This window comes from Procambarus clarkii, chromosome 65 (assembly GCF_040958095.1).
Source record: "Procambarus clarkii isolate CNS0578487 chromosome 65, FALCON_Pclarkii_2.0, whole genome shotgun sequence".
Lineage (NCBI taxonomy): Eukaryota > Metazoa > Arthropoda > Malacostraca > Decapoda > Cambaridae > Procambarus > Procambarus clarkii.
Genome location: NC_091214.1, coordinates 23,334,648 through 23,360,117, shown reverse-complemented (window position 1 = coordinate 23,360,117; position 25,470 = coordinate 23,334,648). Strand labels below are relative to the sequence as shown.

Here is a 25,470-nt window from a genome sequence, read left to right as displayed (position 1 = left end):
AATTTGTTATAATATTTCTCACAGGACCAAAGTTTAGATGATAGCAGCCTTGACGATGACCTCCCTGAAGCTGTTAAACATCCACCACCAGCAGAGGCTACACAAGATGGGCAACAGGATCAGGGGAGTCGGAGGTCAGCAGAACCCCAGGAGTCTTCCCTACCCCCTCATAGTCCCCCTCACACCACTAGTAGCACAACCCAAGCCAAATCCCCGCAGCCTCCTTCATACACCCAAGCAACCATGGGGAGTGTGAGCCATTTAGGTAGCCCCCCTCCTTATCACCATCCACCGGGCCAATTTGCCTCACCTCGACAGCCCTTCACCTCTTCTCACATATTGTCCGACCCGTCCATCGGTCTGCCTATGAGACCTCTGGGTGTCGGTAGTGACGCACAGACACATGAATCACGCTCGGAATCCCGTCCTGAGATCCCATATCGTCACCCCCCTCCTGTTGCCCGAGTACAACCAGTCAACCGTGCAGAAATTTCTGAATCGGCTAGTTTGGCTGCCCACTTGGCCAATCGCACACCTCAGCAGCAGAGTTTAGCTGAACAGCTCAAGGCTTTGTTAGCTGAGAGGTGAGAATGATGTTCTGTTTCAAAGTTAACTTAAGTGCATCTTAAAGTACACTATATTGGCACACTCACTTGTACTCTACACAGAATTATGTTTCCTTTAACTACAGTATTTAGAATTAATACTTATTTCACACATATTTAAAATTACTAAAATATAATTTATAAAATTATCCCATTAACGTATCCTTGCAAAGAGATAAATTATCTATTAATTTCTCCCCTCAAAATGTAATATATTCATAAAACTAACAAAGTAATGTGCTTTTGTTAATATAAGAATGCATTATTTTGTTTTAAGTTTAAGGCAGTCTAATGTTGCCAGTACAGATTCTTTATTTTCTGCCTCAAACTTGACAAATGGCAAAATGCAAAGATAATTTCAAAGCAGTCATGACACATTAAGTAATGTGCCGTTAGTAACTTACCTCGTATCCAAACACCCTAGGACCGAGATGGCCCACATAGCCCCATACTGTTTATATAAATGGTCACCACTTCCAAAATATCCCTAGAAAGATTAGATTACTGGATGCTGTAATCATAATTAAATGTAAGGTGCTCAACAAGATGAAATGCATGCTCCACTTTTAATCTCGATATGTTTTACAAGCGCTAAAGTAAATTTATTAATTTTTGTGGTGGAGTTTGGTAGATTTCAGGTTTTGAAGTGAAATTAGAGGTGAAGTGTAATAAATTGTAAACTTAACTGGACAATTTCTCGAGCAGACCAATACACAAACAACTCTTTCCTGATAAATCACAAATTGGTAATTAGTTAATTTGAGTAAATTGTGTCCCAGATGCGAGGTAAATTACAGTAATAATTGTTTGTGCTCTTTATTTACAGTGTTTAAACACTTGATGATACTGCTGTTCTTGAATAATATATATATATATATATATATATATATATATATATATATATATATATATATATATATATATATATATATATATATATATATATATATTATATATATATATATATATATATATATATATATATAGTAGACTGTGATCATAGTGGGGAATTGCTTCTTCTATAATACTCTAATGAAATATGATTTATATTAAATGAGTGTCATAAATTGTGTTGATGGCACTACCACTATTAACTGATAGAGAGAGATTATCATTATCTGTTTCGATAGAGAGATTATCCTTATCTTTTTCGATGGCTGACAAGCAGAATAATGCATTGTATTGGATGGAAATGTTGCGTGTTGAGTCATGGCCCAGGAAATTCCCATTTGCAGGCGATGAGTCACAATAACGTGGCTAAAGTATGTTGAAAAGACCACACACTAGAAGGTGAAGGGACGACGACATTTCGGTCCGTCCTGGACCATTCTCAAGTCGATAAACTTGAATCGACTAGAGAATGGTCCAGGACGGACCGAAACGTCGTCGTCCCTTCACCTTCTAGTGTGGGGTCTGGTCAAAATTCCCATTTGTTGCAACATTTGGAGAATTTAGCCATCGCTTAAAACCACCCATATCTAAGATTCTTACCTTGTGCATTTGACCCAGATTACCAAATCTTTATGTGCTGTTTTAATTATGGGTGTGTGTGCTTGTAGGAGAGAGAAGATGTAAATGATAAGGCTTAAATATTTTGAATTTTTAAGCAGTTCTTCACCCAGTCATTGTCATCTGATGAAGTGTACTCGTTAACCACCCTCATAAGGAGTGATAAGAGGTACATTTGATGTAATATAGTCATGTGCAGTTTAGCATTTCAATAGATGCCCAGGTAACACAAGGTGTTGACTGTTTTAAGAGTTGTGGCTCAACCCTGGTGGAGTGGTGTTCCCTGTATTGCTCTATACAGTATAAGAGTATCATTATTCTGCTATATAATGCTTAAATACCCAGCCTCTCAGACGAGATTCATTTCCTTGGGCATTTGGTTAAGCATAAGAGGTACAATACCATGTTTTGGAGTGTGCTGTAGTTACATTGCTTTGTCTTGCACCCAGTGTGGAGAAACCCAAGGTGGAGGTCTTTTCTGGCTTGTATTGGATTTGCTGAATACTCTTTTTCTATATGATTCATGTCTTTTTTGCTTATTTTACACAGCATTTAGTATTGTTCTCTCAAATATTTGAATGATTGTTTGCACAAAGCTTTGTAAGATTTGGCTGATTACAGTGTGTCTAGGGTTTCTTATAAGTACTGTATATGAGTCTATCAACTACATTTTATCTCTAATTAAATGTGAATATTGTAGGATAAAAAAATGAAGCATTAGATATAATGAAATGCCCTATTTTGGGACAGCTTCATTTGTTTCCCAGTGCATTGGCTTTGATACCACAGAACACTCACAAAGCTACTAGGCTTCTGGACTTGCACAGGCCTACTGAACACCAGGACCAGAATCTGGCTTGCTCATAGAGGTGAGCAGGGGGAGGGGGAAGGGATCTGAGATTGACTCAAAACTGAGTAAATCTGCCCAGAAAGTACAGGTAAAGCAAACAAACTTTGTATCTTGATTAAAGAGAAAAAGATAGAAACAGGGGAAGTGGTAGATTTGGTCTAATGTCAACAAGCTATTGCTCTAGTACCCAAGTGCACCACCAGATGGCAACTGAGGTCATCCTGTGGGTTCAGCCTCCTCGCCTCCTCACTCACATGCAGCCTCCAAGATGCACGTGATCTCCATGAGAAAGAACAACAAAGAAGGGTGGGTATGGGTAGATACTGCAACTGACCAAATAAAGGACATTTCATTGCACTGAATGCTTAAATTCTGGGCTGGACATTAATAGCTCCCTGGTGCATACTCCAAACTATTCTTAAGATAGAAAATGTTCTTTGTGCTAAAAGAAACATATTAGTAAAGGGTGCAAAGATAGGGCGGTTGGCCAGTTTGAGTAGAAGTCTGGAAACCAAGGGCTCAGGGAAGAAGGAACTCAGAGACTGAATAGGTACCTAAGAGCTACACGGGCCAGGAGGGACCAGAGAACATGTGGTTAGACCACTTGGAACCTCGAGCCCAAAGCTGGAGACACATTAGCACAGAAAGCAGTATTGCTCACATCATGTGTGTATGCAGATACACATCAGGGTTTCTGAACAACCCTTCCCCTTCCCTTTCCCTTCCCTCCCCTCCCCAATGGATAACCTTAGAATGCATGACCTTGCACCAAGATAAGAAGAAAACTGGATTAAAAAGAGAGCCATAACCCAGGAAGTGTAAGTAGCACACAAATGACACCATGCAGCAACACTATGACTGAGGGGCATGATGCCTGCCAGAGCAATCAAGTTTCCACCAACAGAGGACCCTGATGAAAAGCAAAGGAGACGTATTCTCCTTTGTAATACGTAAATACGTATTCTTGGCCAAAAAAGGACAAAGAAGGCTGGAGAGTAATTCCCAGAATGAGAGAAACAAACACCCTTCTTGTGACAAAAAGCATGAAGCTCACTAACACAACTGCAAGGAGGATGAACCAACAATAAAGCCACCTTAAAAAAAAGGATTCTTGAGCTTAGTTGAGGGCAAAAAGGAAAGAACCAGATCCAAGGACCCAGAAGGCTGTAAAGGAACAGGAGCTGGCCAGAGGTAATAGAGGTAGTGGTACTGGGTCTTGTGTTTGAAGGTTTGGAAATGGTAGTGCCTAAAAAGTTGTATACAAATTCTGTTTGTATCACTATGCTTTAGGTGTTGGAAGAAGTTCTTTGAATTTATATGAATATTTTTATTTATTTGTTTTTAATTTGATTTGACCTTGTAATATTGATTCATAATACTGGTATGCTGAAAAGTTTCAGTATTTTTTGAGCTATACCACTCAGGTGCTTCCTTAGGTTACGAACTTGTGGTTCCATGGACATTATCATGCACAATCAAGTTAGGCCGACACACACACCACCGCAAGAGGGAGCTTTTTGAGTTTTACTGCCAGATCTTACAGGCTCAAGAGAGAGACTGGAGAACACTCGGCCCAGCTCTGAATGACGTTAAAAAAGGCATATTCAAATAAGCTCAAAGTCCCTCCAAGCACAGCTTTGCTTCTGAAGGATCACCAATCACTAGTTGGAATGCCCTAATGCTACTGCTGACTATCACCAGGTTACAGCACATACACAAAAAGTCCTCATGTTCTTGCTAGCTAGTCCCACATGCACTCCAGGCAGAAACCAGTATAGTATTTCTCATTTCATTGAAATACTTTAACCTTAGAAACTTTTGTTCTATTGTGCAGTGGGCTCGTGCTGTTAGTAGATGCTTCTTGTGTATGTGCATACAATCGTTGCAGCTGTCAGGATTCTGGTAATGGCTGTGCAGATCAAATCATAAACAACAAGAGTGGTACTTGGTGGTTTGTGTGTAGCCAAGCAGCAACTAGAAGGGCTTTAAAATTATATCACTCATTTGAATGATTCCTGATCAACCCAGCTGTAATTCCTACGTCAGACTGTGAGCAGCGACATGTAACAGCCTGATTGACAAGATCAGTGACCAAGAGGCATGGGTCAGAGATGGGGCTATTAGGACATTGATCCTTGGAACCACCTTAAGGTAACTTCAAGGTAATGTAACTTTTCCTGAGGTTATTATGTGCTGTATTGAGTATTCTCCAGTGTCTACATTGCACCTGCATGGTCCAGCAGGAGTATTTGGAAAAATCCTCTTTGTGCCACTGCTTATGTTGACGTACTCAGGTTCATGATTCTGTCCATGGGAGCAGCAGGGTCATTGCATATGGGGGTAATCAAGTGTCTTGCTCAGATACCAACTTTTCACATACATTCAAAACAACATTTTTTCTATAAACACACATTAGAAAGTTTAAAAAAATTCTTGATTTAGATACTGCAGGAACTCCTTTGCATTAAAAAGTCACTGAATAGCTATTATGAATTTCTCACCAGTTCTTGCAAATTCTTATGCATTTCATTTTTTTTAAACTCGCAGAGAGTTAGACAGTGATGGAACACAGCACAGAAATGACAGAGAGGCGAGTCCAAGCAAACGATCGCCAACGAGTCTTATGGAAGATGTCAGACAAGCTGTTTTACAAGCAGACGTCTCACGTAAGTTCCATGAAAATAGGCTTGTATTTGTATGTTTTGCAGTCAACATTGCCAAATCATGATCAGACCTATGGGGTTTCTGATTCAATTATATTAGGTTATCTTTAGATTATTATGTACACTAATCAAGCTGAGCCTATATTCCATTATAAAAAAGAAAACATTTGAAGAGGTCATTTGAAAAAGGTCATTTGAAAAGGGAAATTTTGCATTGAGACATGTAAATGGAATAGCTTGTTTCCATTACGTGTGGTACCATTGTCCCTTCATTCACTCTGGACCATGTTTTAAAGTGTAAGGGAGCCCAGTTCCATGTTGATTTTATATGCTGTTGATTGACTCTGATCCATCACAAGATAAACCTGACCCCAGGCCAGACTTGGGGAGTAGAAGACTCTTGAAACCTACTTCAGGTACACTCTAGGTATCACAATGTATTCCTGTGAAAGTACAAGCTACTAAAATATTTCTAACATTTAAGACCTCTGTGTCAGAGTGGAGTATATTCATGAATACCAAGTTTAAGAATTAAGTCACAACTTGACGATAGGATGATCATGATTTGATTCGTTACATTATCATTTCATATTGTAGAGTAATTCTTTGCATTATTTTGAGTAGAATATCAATTTACTGATCATGCTCTTTCATAGTTTGAATATATATTAAGCAACATGCATATGTAAAGTACAGTACATCTTGAGACATTTTTGAAGGTTATTTGAATTTTATAAGACTTTTTATGCAAGGCAATTTCATAGTGACCAATGTTATATTTAAATATTCTGATGGGAACTGCTGTTATACACTTAACAGACTATTAAATTACGCATTATATTAACTTGAGGTTTTAGCATTTATAACACAAAACTGCTATTAAAACTGCTTCAGATATTTGAGGGCTTTCCAGTAATTCTTGGAGCAAAGACGTAAAACATGGCTGGTTTCATAATTTGTGATGTCAGCCACCATGGAATTCCCTTGCCTGGTTGATATTCATTGTGACAAGTCCTTGACTATATATACTAAACACTTGTATTCTTCTCCTTTTTAGCTTCAGTTTCCACACAACAATACTGGCAGCACCGTATGTTTTGCTTCTTGCATGTCTATTCTCGGCCTGTCGTTTTATTTATTTATTATACTGCCTACGTTGCCCAATTTTTATTTTATGCTTCAATTTTGTTTTAGAAATTTAGTTGTGAAAGCTCTTGATTTTTGTGGAGGTGCACCGAGAACGGCTTTTATCAACTGCTTCAAGAAGTTGTCTTAAAGCAGTTGTGTTATTAAGAAATTTTTGTTCTTTATGCATGAGTTTTATGTTTATTTTGCTGGAGAGTAGATGATTGGACTCTTCGTTGTCACTCGTAGAGTAGTGTAGAAAAAAAATACTTGATGCAATACCTACATAATAGTAGCAATTCGTGTCTTTCATATTAATGCTGAATTTAATAATTAATGGCTATTTAAACAATTTAAATCATTAATGGCCATTTAATCAAGTTTGCAAAATCAAATAAAATTCAACCAGTTGTTTGCCACAAATCACGCACAGCGGTCGAGGTGCACACGGACACACGTCAATCAAGGGTTTTCTCTTCCAGTGGGCAAGAAGCCAGTAATCAGTGCACCTGTTCCTTTGTCGTCAACAGCACACGTGGTTGCCCAGGGTCAGATTGTGCACCCGGTCGGCTCTCCTCAGCGATCGCAGTCTGCATTTTATTCTCCTGTAAGTAGGGTGGTCACAGTCTGCTGTTATTACTCTCCTGTAAGTTTGGCAACCATAGTCTGCTGTATTGGTCTTCTGTAAAGAGGGAAGATATATTCTACTGTATATCTCAAATGTAGGTAAGGCAGTCATAAACTTCTATTAACGCTACACCCACACATTAGAAATAGAAAAAGTGACAACGTTTCTAATGTGTGCAATTGTCCCAGCCATGTTATCGTGACTTTTACTCTTTATAATTTCCTATATTATTCCTGTAAGCAGGGTGGTCAAAGTTGACTATGCTGTAAGTTCTGGGGGTTCGTCTACTCCCCAAACCCGGCCTGAGGCCAGGCTTGAGCATGGCAGTCATTTTTTAATATATCACACTTTTGGAAGTAGCGTGGACAGTATATAATATAGTGCTTTCAGTAGGTCAACCAGCCTGCTTTTTAACTACTTTTCTTACCATGTGTAAGCTAGTTAGTTTGTGAGTAGAGAACCTGTATTGTATTTCTCTGGGAGCAGAGCAATCAGTGGTTCTGAATCTCCTCGGAGTAAAAGCATCCTGTAAATATATCAAATATGTCCACCTTCAGACCACTTGGTGACTGACCTTGCTTTTTACGCATCTTTGGTGAGCTACATCTATATTTTAAGTGGATGAAAAAGGCAAATTTTGTTTAGATCAGGACCATCATAGCACATGCACACACACAAATAAATATTGTTCATTTGAGTGTCTATTCTCCATAAAGAATAGCTAAGGGTTGTCACAGTAATGCACGATAATTCAAGTACAGAGTGCACACCTGTAAAATACAACCCCCGTTTCAATGAACAAAATGGGACTAACCCTAGGTCAATGCAGTGAAAGATTCGTTGCAACCAGAGATGCCACCAGGATGCATTTGCCATGTCTTATGGGCTAATTTCACTTAGCAAAAATTTCATTTCAATCTAATATAATAGACAATTATCAAATGAACATGTCTGGAAATTTGTTTTAACTACATCTAGGTTATTTCTCATGTCCCCAGCCTCAAAACTCATTTTTCAAAAGGTAGCAGGGACATACCTGAATGAATGAAAAACCCTGCCAACTCAAAATGAATACAAACCATAGAATTTGGCTTTAAACATACTCAATAGCTTTCTCAAGGCTCCAACTATTTCTTGTAATAAATGAGTCCATCTTCAAAAATCATCAAAAACATGATTGCAGCCATATTAAGTGTGTTACCATTCATACCCTAATATTTCCCACACACACAATGGGCTGATTTCAATGTGAAATTGTAATTTCAACCTGTTATATGAGGGACAACTACCAAGAGAACCTAGATGAAGTGAAGACATTTAACTTCATGTAGCATATTTCCCATGCCTTAGACTTGAAATCTCATTTTCAAAGGAAAAAGGGACTATTATTAGTGAAATTATTAGTGAATAGTGAATTAAATTATTAGTGAAATTAGTGAATATTAGTGAAAGAAAACTGGGGAAATCTCAAAATTAAAATGTACCATAAAATTTGGCTTTAAATATGTTCAGTGGCTTTCCCATTAAAGGTAAGAGCTCCTTCTGAGCTATCCCAGTCAGTACTTTCCTCAGGAAAAGATCCTTTCAAGTCCATTGGACAGGATCTTAGAGTCAGGCAGGTCAAAATTCTGGACCAGTGGTACAAGGAGGAGCCCTTCGAACATTTGCAGGGTTATAAAATTGAGCCAGCAGGAACACTTAGAAGGTTCCCTGTGCTACCAGTGCACAGTGTCCACCTGCCCTACTCTCCATCATCCTATCCAGTGAACTCGGAAGGATCTTACCTTTGGTAGCAACCAAATTTTTACTCGGGCATATTTTTGGTCACATTGGAATAACTAATGGGAAAGGTGGTAGTAAATTTGTAAAAGTTCCAAAACCATTTTTAAATCACGAGTTGCAGCTCAACCACTCTATGGCTGCTGACTGGATGGCTCTTCTGTAAATAATTTTAAATGTCAGTGGGATGTGCATCCTTCAGCAATCAAGGGCAAGTCATGTTTTGCCTGTAATGAGGAATTAAAGGTAAAGATGTATATAATAGCACCTCTGAATTTTTAATAAAGTAATATAAATCAATTAAGGAGGAAATAACATGTGAGGAGAGAGAGAGTAGTGGATCCGTGCCTGAGCTAACCATAATAATAGCGGAAATAACCAATTTCAGAGATATTTTGACATTTTGCTGAATGTCATAAGTAAATCAGAGGCAGTGATAATGAACATTTTGGTGATAATAGAGTAAATTTATAAATGAATATAAAAAAAAGATCAGGTATCTAAAAATATTTTGGAAAGTGAAGAATACAAACATGTAAGGAATGGACCAAGCACTGTACTATGCAATGTATTGAGAAAAGGTGCTGCTGTAACTGGGTTTAGGGAATGATGTGGGACTAAATCCTGCTTTGATACCTGGTACATTACCAGTGTTTGTTATACATATTTCTGTGCTTCATATAAAGAGCAAAACTTTCCACAATACCATAAGAAAATGAGTAAATTAGATTTCTTGAAAGAAAAATTAAACAAAACACTGGAAGAAACTTTAAGCAAGGTGTTTAGTTATGGCATTATTACTCTCTATCTAGATAAGCAGTAACAAGAGGGAGCTACACACCACTTACTGGTCAGTGAACTGCACGAGAGTGAGGTAAGGACTAGGGTTTACAAGTTCCGCTAGTCTTAGTGCCCCTGGTGCAAAACTAGTGGAGAGACTGTGACAAATGTGAAGTGATAGGGAGGACAGTGATACCAGGTATGGTTAGGGATAAGAGAAAATTAAAGAAAAATACAATGCTAAGAAATGCCCAGCAGAAATAAACATAGCTAAAGGGGAATGTATAAATAAGACAATATAGAACCTTATGAGGAAATGAGAGCAACAATACAATACTATCAATACTATCAGCAATACAGCAATGAATCGACTTGAGAATGGTCCAGGACAGACCGAAACGTTGTCGTCCGTTCACCTTCTAGTGTGTGGTCTGGTCAACTTACTTTAGCCACGTTATTGTGACTCATTGCCTGCAAATACAATACTATCAATTGGACAAACAAAAACAAAAGAGGAAGTATGGAAAGAGAGCGAGCATAATGCTGAGAGCATCAAGAGGCTTCAGGTTGAAATGAAAGAACTCAGGAACATACGGCATGAAAGCAGAGCAGAAAGGATCTGGATAAGAAAGAGGAGCAAAGGAGTTAAGTAATGAAGATAAAGTAGGAGTAAAAAAAAAAGAGAAATAACAATGAGGAAGTAGTCAAAAAGAATTCAACAGAGGATGACAATTTTAGAACAAAAATCAGCCACAAGTAGTCAAATAAGAGGAAAGAGTTAAAAAGAATAGAAAACTAGCAAGTTGGATGTGATTGAAGATGAGGGAAGATTGAAACATTTGCAGGGCCATCAGGAGAGAAATGGCAAGGAAGCCATCAGGAGAGAAATGGCAAGGAAGGAAGGAAGGAAGATTGGTCATCAATAAATGAGACTCGGCAAAGTGTGTTTACTGGCATTTTACAAAGTTTGCTGGCATTGCAGCCAGTAAAGTTGGTAATTATTGGAGGATTAGGCAGTGTCTGGAAGAGCAAACACAGCTAGTGAAGATCACCTTTAGAATCGGTATCTCATTTTAATATATCTGGGCAAAATAAAAGATATAGGAGGTACAGGTTCAGACACTACAACAGTTTCCTGAGCTAAGATGTGTTCAGGAAACAAAGAGAAGAGGCAAAGAAAGCTAGATAATTAAGATGACTGGAAAATGAAAGGAGTGAGCAATATACCAAGCAGGACAGAGGTCCAGTCCCTGCAGCAACAAGGCCCTTGAGATACACACAAATCACAATAGCATGATGCATTAAATGAACAAATCCACCAGGGCTGTGATGAGGGTTCGAACTTATGCCCGGGATGATCCCAGACGCTGCCTTAGACGACTAGGCCATGGCATGGCAAAAGAATTGCAACCGGGAATTCCACTGACTTCACACGGATCCTGCAGCCTCTCTGAGACACAAGCCAGGGTTTTACACCTGTAAAACCTGAGATGTAATCCAGGCAGACATCCATTCCCCACAATGGAGAATGCAGGTATGCTTAAACACAGTACTTTATACCTCAACGTATCCCAATATTCAACTGGGACTCTAATTTATCTTTCAGGGTTATATCCACCCACTGAAGATGAGTTGCATATTTTTGTCGTAGATGCAATTTGCATAAAGATTTATTGGACAACAAAGAATCCCCACAATGGGGGAAAACACAGTGTAATAAAAGCTTATTAGATTATTGAAGCCTTTAGTTCTTAGATACCCCTGTACATCTAATATTTAATTCTAAGGTTTTCTTCTTTAGCTTCTGGGTTTTCTAGAGCCATCTTCCTTGAGGTTTGGCCAATTATTTCTCAGACCCAGTCTCTTATGGGGACTTTTCTGTTTTGTTGCTTGGCTTCATCTACTTGTACAGTGTTTCCTTTCTTGCAGTCTGTCCTAATTACACCATACTTGCTATCCAAGTATAGATGGATGCAGGTTTTAAGTATGAGATTTTTGTGTCACATATGTGAGCTGTAGTGCTTGTGGTGGTCTCCCATGTTATGAGTGGGGGGCAAGGTTTTCTCAGTGGACACTCATAGAGTTTAAGATCTAGTTGTAATTGGTCTTGAATGTGTTAAGGGCTGTGTTACAAAGACTACATCGACTCCCTTGCAACTTATGAATTAGTAGGCTAATTTCCTAATTTTTTCACTTTAGTTGAAAGCATTTTGCACCACAAGTCGATAAACAGGGTAACATTATATTGTATTTAGATGTTTATGTTTTTATTAGGGGAAAATAAGTCTTTCCTACCTCTAGTACAGTCAAGATTTTTTACTTGTATTAGTAACATGAAATACTTGTGTAGTAGCCACAGCAAATAGTACAATGACATTAATCCTATGCAATGTCCAGTGAATTAGGAGACAACCTATTAGAAATAATTTGTTTATTTTGCTTAATAACATGTGTTTATGTACTCCAGTCCTATGCTATTTATTATTTCAACAGTTTTGAATAAAACATTGTTGGAATATAACTGTAGTGTAGAGGACATACCTGCTGAGTCACCCGTAGCTTCACTTGCCCAGATGAGACAGAAGAGCCGGGGTTGACTGTATTTTCATAGACTGAAAAAACCTTTGATACCATCCTTCACAAAAAGCTAGTGTGTAAACTGAAAAAGTCGGCTGGGATATGTGAAGGATATTGAACTGGCTGAACTTGGTACTTGATGATTACTTGATGGAAACAGTCAAGGTCAGAGAGGAAATGTTGGAATGGAGAGGTAAGCAATCAGGATTTCTTAAGACTTAGTTCTTTGGACTTCAGCTGCTCTTAAAAGGGATGAGTGTAAACATCATTGCTTTGACTGCAAACATAGCAATGTTTGCAGTCAAAGCAACATTAATACAGAATAAACAAAAATTGAGGAGGACTATAGGCTACTTGCAGAAAGCCCTAAACATGCTACAAAGTGGGCAGACACATCACAGCTGGAGTTTAAGTGCATTAATCTAAAAAACACTGATTCACTCTTGGACAGGATTAGAATCTGTAAGGTAACTTAACATTTCCTTCCTATCATTGCAAGAAACCTTACAAACATCTCCAATATATTGACAGTTGAGGAAAGGTAACATTGAGATTACTCAGTCCAGCCAAGATTTTTCCACTGCAAGGAACATTAAACTTATCTCAAAACCCTCCTCTGAACGATACTCAGCTTCCCAAGGAGCCAAGTTTAACAGCTTCCCAAGTTATACCAATATATGACAGATCTAGTTTCTACCAATGGGGTGGCATAACCTAACACATCAACAAGGTTGACAATCTATTTTAAATTAGTCCAAACAAAACCCCAAACTTAACGATGAAGTAAGAAAAAATATCGGGGAATTTCAGCGACCGACTTGCCAGCTCGGAATAGAGCCGTTTATTTCGCTCAAACCCCACCTATTTCTGAGCTAGACCCTTTGATTGCCTCCTAAGACAAAACTCTCTATGCTGCAGAGTTGAGCCAGAGTAGATGAAGAGAACCACATAATCCCCAAGAACCAGCTATTCAGACACCATCAGAGACATTTGTGAAATAACATTAATCCAAGTGAAAAAAACAGGTGGTACAATAGGGAAACCCTTGGAAAATATTTAAAGGCAAATGAGTGATTGACTTTCAAAAACCTCAAGCCTGCAGAGCAACATAACACAATGCCTGTCTAAATCTGAGCGGCTTGGTACCTCAGACTTATACCTGATACCTGAGGGGCTTGGTACCTCAGACTTATACCTGATACCTGAGGGGCTTGGTACCTCAGACTTATACCTGATACCTGAGGGGCTTGGTACCTCAGACTTATACCTGATACCTGAGGGGCTTGGTACCTCAGACTTATACCTGATACCTGAGGGGCTTGGTACAATCTAAAGACTTAGTGGTAACAGCACTTAAACTCTGGGAAGCTGCTGAGGAGCTGACCAGAGAGAGAGGTATTTCATGACATTCAACATGATCATTTTTCTGAGTAAGCTTTAAGTTACCTTATCGATTGAACTTGAATATGGACACATAATTGCCATACACCGAGTGACTTAAACCTCACCATGGTAAGTATCTTTTCAAATAGTCTTGCCTCAGTATACGACGGGGCAGGGAGCTACCTAAGTGGAGAGTGTAGTTCATAACACTAGACCTTCAGATCACTTATAACATTCTCCAAGTGAACCTTTGGAGACTTGAAAATTGTTAAAAATGCTCTGAACCTATCAAAAAACATTCATATGTTCTGCCCCAGAATTATCATTCATATTTCTGAAATTGTGTATTATACACTAATTGTAATATAGGAATTATAATTTTGGATTATGAGAGTTGTAGTTTTTATTATCATGCTTTTTAATAATTTGATTATGCTTATGCAGATATTAAGTAGACAGGATACTACAGAGTTTAATTTTTTTATGTTTAATTACCTATATTCTTACCCACATTTATTAGGGTGGTCGAGAATCTTTACGTGACAGTAGTGGTGGATCTCCAAGATTAGGCCGCAGCAGCATACATACTAGTCCGTTGGGTGGAGTCAGTGCCAATCCTTCAGGTGTGGTGCTGTTGAGCCAGAGACCACTAGATTCTTCACTACCAACACACAAATTGGCACCAGGTAACACTATTTGTAGAAGGTAAAAAATCAAAACAAATGCACACACACTCACACACACACACACACACACACACACATAGTACATACATATATAAACATGTAATATATTTTTAGGAAGGTGATTAATATATTCTCTCTTCCTTGCCATTGTCTTAAAACAAGTGAGACACCATTCACTTTTCTCCCAATGTGGGAATTATATTTTCTTATTCCTTTCACTTCACGAGTCGTTCTCTCATTGGCTGTACTTGCACACATTCATTTATTCAGTTATCTTATACTTTGTCTTGATTTTGAAACCACCTTAACTGTAGTTTCCTTGTAAGGTATATATATATATATCCTAGTAACAGTTATTTTACTACAGCAGTACATTACAATAGCTTTCATACAGTATAATTTAGGACATGGTCATTGTCATTTTGAAGGATGGTGTGTAAACAATGTTGTCCCTTTCTGAGCACGGTGCCCTCAGCTGCATCCCTGAACCAAGGCCACCCAGGTCACTGCCTCCACACCATGCTCTCGCTCACTTTGAGTCCCAGCCACACAAAATAATTTGTATATGCTCATGTTGCATAGTATAGGGGTAGGGAGTGAAATGGAAAACATACTGTTCATACCAAGGAACATATTAAGTTATTCATTCCCCCTTCCAAATGATCATTGGGATTGTAAGGATAACCAATTTTCATTTTGAAAATATGTAACTAGTAACTATTTTCATGATAAACAGGGAAAGCTGTTCAGACACAATGTTGGTAAATGCAGTGGACTGCAAGCACCAATAATTAAAGGTGCAAGCCTAGAATTGAGCAACAATTCCATAAACTGTACTGCAGCAAGGAAACTCAAACGAGATTGATTGCCACTTCCGACATGAGTCAGAGAAAATCAGTAGGAGCCATGAGGAGGACGATTCAAACCCACTCACCTGGTACTCCCAAGCACACCCCTTGACTACCACACCACAACATGGTCAAAAGCAATGCAACTTGGGATTCCACTGAATCCTCAAGGGGTCTTGAGGCAACGTCCTAAGTCAGTGGAATCCCGGGTTGCATTGCATTTGACCATGTGGTGTAGTGGTCTAGGGCTTGTGCTTGGGAGTATCAAGTGTGCGGGCTTGAATGCTGCTCCTTACGGCTGCTACTGATTTTCTCATTGATACATCACATTAATGTGATGTCACTGTGCAAATCTTATGTATCTTTGCACACAAGTCACATTAGAGTGTAAATGACTTTGCCCTCAACAAGGACATATCAAAGACAACAAAGGCAAGTATCAAGTAAAAAATCACTTATGCACAATCAAAAACTGCACACAACAAAATCAGAGCCCATACTGGGTGGGTTCTCCTTCATATCCCAACCTGTTGAGATAGTGAGGTAAAGCCTTCCTGGTGCACAGGCACAGTACTAGATAAGCCAAACACCAGGTGGCACCCCAATATGAGAGTCTGATTCCAAGAGAAGCACGTTGGCATGCTTTCTCCGAACCCCATATCTACATTGACAGGAAATTTGAAGGTAGCTTTGGACTAACCAATATGAAAAGAGCATGTGTCAATATAGCCAATATGTCACATGAGCACAAGCAAAAACCCCAGCAAGGATTCACTCAAGAGACTATGTGTTAAATCCATATTGTGTATTAACACACTAAAGCTTTGGTCTGTAGACAGCCCTAAAGGCACACTAAAGGTTACAGTACTGAATATCCTCAGAGGAGAATGATGCCTTCGGTGACAACTGGTCTTTGACAATTTATGATAGGGATGATAACCCTGAAAGCAAACTGAAGCGGAATAACAAAGTTCAGAGACATGCAAAATTACTGTTTACTATCCTATGCAGTTAACATTAAAACATAAAACCCTCTGCACAGGCACTAAGTTTTTAAAGAATAATCAGTCAGCTGATGGAGCCTCTGCAGAGTTGAGATGCAGTTCTTAGTGGACACCACACAGCGAGGGTTGTCACCTTCTCCAACCATGAGGTATTAGTGCCAACACCTGCTGGTGGGTACAGACATTACATATATTGTAATACGAAAATACCTATATTGCAATACATAGACATTACCTATATTGCAATACACAGATACTACCTATACTGCAATACACAGGCATTACCCATACTGTAATACACAGACATTACCTATATTGCAATACATGGACAATACCTGTACTGTAATACATGGACAATACCTGTACTGTAATACATGGACATTACCTGTACTGTAATACATGGACAATACCTGTACTGTAATACATGGACAATACCTGTACTGCAATACATGGACAATACCTGTACTGCAATACATGGACATTACCTGTACTGTAATACATGGACATTACCTGTACTGTAATACATGGACAATATCTGTACTGCAATACATGGACATTACCTGTACTGTAATACATGGACATTACCTGTACTGTAATACATGGACAATACCTGTACTGTAATACATGGACATTACCTGTACTGTAATACATGGACAATACCTGTACTGTAATACATGGACATTACCTGTACTGTAATAACCAACCCATACACAGCTATTTATGGAGCACCACTGTGACATTGGGTATTATTTTTCTTGCTAATATTCCTTAATGTTTGATCACCAGGTATACCATCGGTGTCTTTGTCAACATACCAGAGATTCATGCCTCTTTCCGTCTTGGATGGTTTTCACATTTTTTTATTGATTCTACACTGCTGCTTATTGCTCTTTGTTATGCCTTGAAATGTATACTCTGTCTTATGCAAATATTCTCACATTATATAATTTATTTCTTATTAAAGATACTCTTTATTACTTTACTTTCTAAATGACTTTTCAAATGCATCCTTCACAAACATTTTTTGTTTCCTACTGCAAGAGACACTTGCTAGGCAAACAAAAAACCTGTTAGATACTTTGTCAAGCATTTTACACTGTGCCTTTGTCCTTAACCCGACCGGGGAGCCGGTCGACCGAGCGGACAGCACGCTGGACTTGTGATCCTGTGGTCCTGGGTTCGATCCCAGGCGCCGGCGAGAAACAATGGGCAGAGTTTCTTTCACCCTGATGCCCCTGTTACCTAGCAGTAAAATAGGTACCTGGGTGTTAGTCAGCTGTCACGGGCTGCTTCCTGGGGGTGGAGGCCTGGTCGAGGACCGGGCCGTGGGGACACTAAAAGCCCCGAAATCATCTCAAGATAACCTCAAGATAACCTCAAGATTAACCCTTTCAAGCGGGAAGATGGGCAATAGCTGAAATGGGACAAGTCAATGGGTCAAATCAGTAGCTAAATTGGTACAATAACTCAAGTGGAAGAAGTCAGTAACTGAAGTGGTAGAAGTCAACATCTAAAATAGGAGAAAGCTAAAATAGCAGATGTTAATAGTATAAACTGGAGAAAAAATCAATAGCCATCCTCACTTAGAGAATTACCAGACATAACCAGGCATCATATCAATATGTGATTGAGTAGATACATACAGCAAAGGGTTTATCATTTACAGTAAATGGCACACATCCCCAGACTTCTCATTTTTAACATATATATATTTTGCTAATTATCACCTCTTTTGTGTAATTTTCCTTTTGACATGTTATCACCTCTTTTTGTGTATTTTCCTTTCACCATGGATACATTCCTGCAAAAGCAGGCCGTATAACCATCAGTTCATAAAGTTCTCCTTCACAGTGTGAGCACCAGGCTGTTGTTTATTGTCTTGTTATAGAGTATGTAGAATTCTGGAGCACTTCTTACTGGCACTGATGTTGAGTTTTGGCTCTCTGAAAGGAAAATATTATTATCCTTTATGATCATACAACCTTATTTGTAATTGTGTAGTACCATACCAGCCTCTCCATAATTCTATTGTATCAGTATTTTAGTTAAACTTAATATGTATTATTTTTAAATTAAAGCTTTCAATAAGTTTCATGTTGCAGCTTAAAGTTTTAAACATACAGTATATTCATTGTATATTAATATTTCATTGATAATTAAATTAGAGTTTTATTGAGAACTTATATGATAATTATAGCAATTACTTTTCAGTTGTGGTAAATAAAACGACACAAAATAAAAGCTCAATATATAGACTAGTTTATTACTTTATTGCTATGCTTAACATTGTTAGATTTATCTTTTGATTATAGATGAGTATCTTTGATTATAATTATGATTATTTTATTTATATAATTATTTTGCTATTTAATTTATTTACACATTCACTTATTGTCCTGTAAGACCCAAAAACCTCTTGTGCATTTGTTTTAATTCATACAAGCTTGACCTTAAAGATGGTGGCGCGGGTTGACAACCTCGGCACTTATGTACCACGTAACCAGTAGTGACCCAGCTCAATATGCCAGGTGTAGATGGCAGCAGTGGTGACTTAAGCAGCGGGCCTGCATCCTTAGGGTCAGGGGATGAGGGCTCGGGCGCATCTTTAGGGTCCCAGAGTTCCCTCTCCCTAACTCAGCCACCAACTGAGAGGACCAAACGGTCACACATGTGGCAGACCGCACCCGTTGTTGACTGGACCAAGGAGCAGGTAGTGTAACCATGGGGAGCATTCCTGACACTCTTAAACGTTCATTCTTAAAAGAAATATTGTGCTTCTTCAGATGCTAAGTTGCTCATTAATCAACTTATCAAGATTGGTAATGGTGTTGCTGCCTGTCTTATTTGAATCATGCTAATGAAACTTATGAAAAGAATGTTGGTTGGAACTTAGATAAAAATGTCATAATGCATCATATTTTACTGAAAGGTCTTTTGAATCTTGGTAAACGTTATGTGATACTGATATACACCCAGCCAGCCTTTCCATTATGCTTACTCAACACTTAATTTAGTAGTTGAACTGACCTATGAATATAAAGCAATTTAAGGTATTCAAAACTAACTCTTAAGCTCCTTGCTGGATGTGAAGGGCTTGGACTAAAAAGTATAACTTTTTCTGTACCTTCTACTTGATGTTCTTGGAATAGTGACTTTTATTACTCATAATTCTTTTCAAACATTTATATGCAAGCAGAAGTTAACCCGTAGTATTTCATTTTGAATTTGTGGGTAGACTTGTGAGTGTCATGAATACATCTCATTGGTTATTGGCATAGTAGTGTGACTCTGTGATTGCTACTTCACATTTCTTGCTTTAAGTTTATTATTTATTTTTTTGAGAGGGGGGACAAGTAAGGTAAGACTATTTTTGATCTTGCCTTTAGTCCAATTTAGTTTCCTGCATCCCACCTTTGCTAACAGGATGATGGATGCTGTGTGTGTGTGTGTTAGAATATCCTATTCGCATTTTCCCGAGGTTAATCTAGCTGTAAATTATATGGCTTCTGTGCACCAGTAATCCAAAATTGTAGTATCATCATTTTTGTGTTATCCTTCATTATTATTTGATGGATTATTTTAAGCTGAAATTTGACGTGCTCAATTATCATGCATTATTTCAGTTTATGAGGAAGGAGTCATTTCCTTTGTGTACTCACTCTAGTTCTCCTTGTGGCCCCACTGAAAGTAACCACAACTTTGAGAACATTTTAAGCTTGTACTTAGGTTAATTAAATAAACTGACTAAGAATATTAGTAAAACTTGAAAGAAAATTTTAAATTCATGCTCAAGTTCATTAAATCAATTAATTAGAAAATTCAATAGCAATATAAAAATAGTAAGATTAGGTCAGGGTTTTCCTGCTTTGAACAGTTTACAAATCTTTCAAAATTGTCTTCTGCTCAGTTTAAGGGAATCAGTCACCAATAAGAAAGCTTACAGGTCATGAAATAAGGTTTACTGATGTAATACTCTTGACATACATCGCTATCTAAGCTGTCTTTACTCTGCTTGATTTCTTTAATCAAGCAGAATATTCATGCCTCTTTAAATAAGCCCCAAGAAAGTTTATACGTCTTCATAGTTCTCGTTGATTTTGTTGCAATCGGAGAAGATAGGATTAGCAAGTCGTTAGAACATTTATTAGCCATTTGAAAAAAGATTTCATATGACAGAGAACACCAGGGGTATAATTGCTTTAACATGCATATTCAGACTAGCAAGATTGATTTTGATGCTTCATGGTTTCAGTATTGTCATTCTGCATTATTTCACCACCATTCCTTTATATAATAATACAAAAATCAGGTCATAATAGTATCAGACTCGTCTAATAGGTGTTTTAAACTTGTTTGCATATGAGTTTTGTAACATTTTGACAAATTAAACATTATTAAAGTCTAGCTACGTTAACATTAACTACTATATTGTATTATGTTAATGTCTTAGTTTATTTTGTTCAGAGTCTGCCCACTTTTATTAGGTACTTTAAATGCAGAGAAACTGTTTTTCCAGCAAATATTTAAATATTTGTGGAATTTCAGCTTAAAATATGAAATAATACAGAGGCATCTACGAATTAGACCGTCATCTTTTTCAAAGCTTATATAGACAAAAGTTCATTGCATGTTGATTGTGACAGGTAAATGGAACACATTTTGGCTTAACAAATGTAAAGTTATATCGAGTGTTTGCTTCCCCAGCTTGAGGAACAATGTGCACGCAGTGACCTACCATTCAGTGTGATTTGTTTATTTCATTAATTTCTTGCTAATACAAGGCTTGATTGTGATACTAATAGTTATGTAATTAATATGGACGGATTAATAAATGGCTTAGTAAAGCATATTTACACTTGATAAATGGCCCAGTGAAGATCCTCCTTTACACAGTGAAGAAGAATCTCTTAATCAATGTAGCCGTGAAGTAAGAGTCGCAGTTGTGCAGAAGAAGAGAGTTTACTGCTGCTATTGTTGCTCAAGTAATTCATTCAGGTGCAGCATGCAGGCACAGTTGTCTTGTGGGTATGAGGATGCTAAGCATGCATTTAATTAGACTGTCATGTTGCACAATTATGACCTTGCAATAATGTTTGTTTTCCATATTTGCCTGACACTGAAAGTGATAATGGGACCAAGAGTTGCAAATATTGTAGTTTTTTTTATGTTAATGTTATTTTTTACATGCTCATTTTTATTTTCCAAAGATTTAAATTTTTTAATTGGTTTGCATTGGTTTGATAAGTTTGTTTTACATTTAAAGATTTCTTTAAACATTTTATAAGTTGGTCAATGTAGACTAATTTGTGTGAATTCCTACAGGTGAGTCAGTGGCTGGTAGTCCAAGGGTTAGAGAGTTGCGTCGGACGTTTCCAAGATATTGGTATGACCGGTCCAAGACTACTTAATTTAGATATACGAGATCTTAAGTCATTAGGGCTACCAGCAGAAGATAAAAGCAAGCTTAAGAGAAAGGTACGTGCTGAGGTCTTTTTTTTTTTCATAATGTAAGATGTTTTCGTTAATTACTCTACACGAGTCAGAGAATAAAAAACTCATGGCCTGTTCATCTCCTCATAGTTCTTCTTCTATCTTGAGGTTATCTACAGTATATTCACTTTTTCATGTGCTTCATCCAACCCATCCTCCTGAAATGATAGTACGTATAGTAACCATTTGGTTCAAAGTACCAATATGTAGTGATGGATCACCAATAATTCACATTTTGTATGTATAATTTTAGAGAGTCCAGAAAAAAATAAAGCTTAAAAACCAAACTTTATTTTTTCTATTTTCTAGGCCTAGTATAGCATATGTACTATATTAGGCCTAAGATAGTATGTATTAAGCCTAGGATTGCTAGGAGAGGTTAGGTTACGTCAGGTCTTGCATTTATGTTGTCATTCAAAAAAGTTTTCCCATTTGTCCAAATTCAGTAACACAGAAGTAAACTTTTTGGTAGTCTATAACTACATATTGGTACGTTCAACCACTTAACAGTTACTACAGTATAAGTACAGTACAGTTCTTTCATTTTAGAAGTATGGGCTAACTTTATCAAGAGTCCATATGCCTTATAATCTTTCTCACGTGTCTTGATTAAAATTATTATTATTGTTTCTTTAGAAGTGTGTTTAATTTTCTTTCTTATCTTTTTGCAGGTTAAAGAATTAAGATTAGCGGTTGAAAAAGAGCGTAAACAAGCCGAAAAAGAGAAGAAAGAAAGAGAAAGATTACAGAAGAAGGCAGAAAAGCTGGCAGAGAAGGCAGAAAAAAAGAAAAAATAGTTTTATACGAGGTAACAACTTGCGTTAGTACATAATCTTTGGAGGAAATATGTGATTGCTATGTCAGGCAGTTTATTATTTCCTTCCATTCGTAACATGATCCTATTACCTGACAAAACGGTCTTGAAAGTACAATGCAGATATAGTTTGTTTGCATATCCTATTGACTAAACTGTATAAATCCTTATCTTTTGTTTATTTGATGGGGAGGGGGGAAGAGATAACAGATTTTTAGTCTTCCGTTTCTTGACACCATGACTTATTAAGTATGATCTAGTGGTGCATTTAACTCTTCCAAATCTGTAAGTGCAATAACTTCTTATTTAGGACTGGGATAAAGTTTTTGCATCCGTGCCTAGATAAAACAAGTTAGTGTGTGTACTAAGGATGGCCACTGAGATTATACTTTTCCTGTGCTTATATAATTATTTCTTTCCTAATGTGAAGGGGATGGGCAGTGTAGCTACAAGTCCATGTTAAACCGAACAAAAGTGAAATTTTTTTTCTAATAGATGTTTTACGCAGCATGGGAGAAGGGTTCTTCTTTGCTGGCTTTAACTGCTTAACTTGGAAATTCTGGAGAACTTGAGATGGCAGAGAAGCAAATGATGCCTTAGGGTTATCATCTTCAGAGGAATGCTTGAAAGAAGCCATTGTGAGTGGCATTTGTTTTTCATGATCTTTGCATTTTTTTCATTATGTCAACTGTCAACTTATATTTTCCAGCGGTCATCTGTCGTCTATCTTCCTACGTTAGACATTCAGACTGACTGACCTTGTGTGACTTCCGCCATCATCTGTGGTTTTTGTTTAACTCGTAATGTTTATGAGATTTTGTGTTTTATCCAGTCAGCATTTCTTTATAGCATTTATAGTCAAATTAGTTAAAACTTTTTTATATCTGTTTTTACTGTTTTTCTCAAATTTCTAATTTCTGTAAATGAAATCTATCAACATCTTGTTTGTTAAATGGTTAAAAACAGAGCCGATAGGTCGAGTGAACATGAACCAAGATCACGATGACCTTCTCTTCTGTACCTGTGATGTATATGCGATTTGTGTTTTAACAAAAACATTTGGTGTATTTGTTGTTTTGCATTGAACTATTTAAGTATTTTAAAGACTGGTCTGTTTGTTGTTATGAACATAAAGGAAACTGATGTACATGGCACTTCATGTAAAAATTCATTGATTACGTTCTTCTGATCAGTGACCAGCTACACACTGCATGTCCTCTGATACTTCCAACTCATACTAGTGCGATAGTGACCAAAAAAAAATCATGTAATAAGTTATGTATTTTAGCTAATTTCCTTTGCCTAGTATGTATTTTCCCTCCCAAGGAACCAAAATCTTACCTAGTAGACTAAATCCTGTAACATATATGAAATTTACCCTTGTGTATGTCCAATGTACAAGTATTGCAAACACTTTTCATAGTGTAATTACATTCTGCAAAGAGGGGTCTTTGCTTAACTAATGAATGTATATGTTGCCAAATGTCTTCTTAACATTCTCATTGTTGGCCAAAGTCTGAAAACATTATAATTATAGTGTAGCATGCACCGCTCGCATCATGTTGGTAACTGCGGCATGCACCGCTCACATCATGTTGGTAACTGCGGCATGCACCGCTCACATCATGTTGGTAACTGCGGCATGCACCGCTCACATCATGTTGGTAACTGCGGCATGCACCGCTCACATCATGTTGGTAACTGCGGCATGCACCGCTCACATCATGTTTGGTAACTGCGACATGCACACCACAATTATAATGTAGTATGCACCGATGTGACACCGGTGACTGTGGCATCCACACTGCTCTTGGAACCAAGCTCATATCCACCAAACATTATCCTAAATTCTGGGCAGTAACTCCTTAGCCAATGCAGTCTTGGCTAGTCCGATGTCCAGGTAAATATATATATATATATGGGCAAGTCATTACACATCATTACATGTACACAGGAATTGTGATGACCTTAATTACTGTGAACTAGTGGACTACAGTGCATTGAGAAATGCTTTACAAGCAATGAACTTTCACCATTTTTTTTTCCACAATGGCAAAAGCCCAAACCTAAATGTGGTGGGGAATTTTATGTAATGTATTAATATTTGCTACCCATTGAACATTTGGAAACAAAAAGGTAATGTTCTACTTTCCTAACATACAAAAAGATTTTTGGATTTCTATTTGTGTTTTGTATTATTAATAATTATTTAAAAGAATTTTAATTTGCAAATTAAATTTTCCAAAATACTACATTTTGAAGCTGAAATTATTGTTATTAAATTAACTTTATAAAAGTTCTATTTAAAATATTGTTTGCACTCACAATCACTCATGTATGAATTCATTGATTTTATTTTATATGAATGGGAATAAGTCAGTGAGTATTATTGATAATTGTACTTTTTAAGGCAGTTAATTGCATATGACAGACAGATGTAAATACCGGACACGCTGTTGAAATGATCATGTCTGTATATTTATCTGTGCTTTTGTATAATAAAGTATTTAAAGAAATTAAACAACATTTATTTATTTTAAGCTCTGGTGATAAAACAATCAAGCAGGGAAATGTTAAATACTTTTTTTGGTGGGGCCCACAATAGCTTCCTAGTTTGTTAAAGGCCTCGTGTGACCCATCCCTCGCCAATTAGAAACCAGGGGGCAGAGTCACGAAGTAGTTACGCAAGCACTTACAAACCTGAACATCATCCCTCAATCTTTGGCGAC

At 37.5% G+C, this 25,470-nt stretch overlaps 1 protein-coding gene across 20 annotated transcripts in view; it reads left to right on the top strand.

Moving 5' to 3' along the window:
* Positions 1 to 25,265, top strand: part of Spn (Spinophilin) — a 135,652-nt gene extending 110,387 nt beyond the window's left edge. For 5 of the 20 annotated variants that reach the window (XM_069309615.1, XM_069309603.1, XM_069309602.1 and 2 more), the window contains 8 exons: positions 25 to 584; positions 5,512 to 5,630; positions 6,685 to 6,717; positions 7,235 to 7,359; positions 14,420 to 14,585; positions 18,966 to 19,147; positions 21,760 to 21,912; positions 22,599 to 25,265. In XM_069309615.1, coding sequence (XP_069165716.1) covers positions 25 to 584; positions 5,512 to 5,630; positions 6,685 to 6,717; positions 7,235 to 7,359; positions 14,420 to 14,585; positions 18,966 to 19,147; positions 21,760 to 21,912; positions 22,599 to 22,724 — 1,464 coding nt within the window. In that variant the 3' untranslated portion in view covers positions 22,725 to 25,265. Of the gene's footprint in view, positions 1 to 24; positions 585 to 5,511; positions 5,631 to 6,684; positions 6,718 to 7,234; positions 7,360 to 9,971; positions 10,034 to 14,419; positions 14,586 to 18,893; positions 19,148 to 21,759; positions 21,913 to 22,598 lie in introns of those variants that run through there. The other 15 variants (XM_069309616.1, XM_069309607.1, XM_069309610.1 and 12 more) reach the window with 13 other exon arrangements.
* Positions 25,266 to 25,470: the final 205 nt, after the last annotated feature.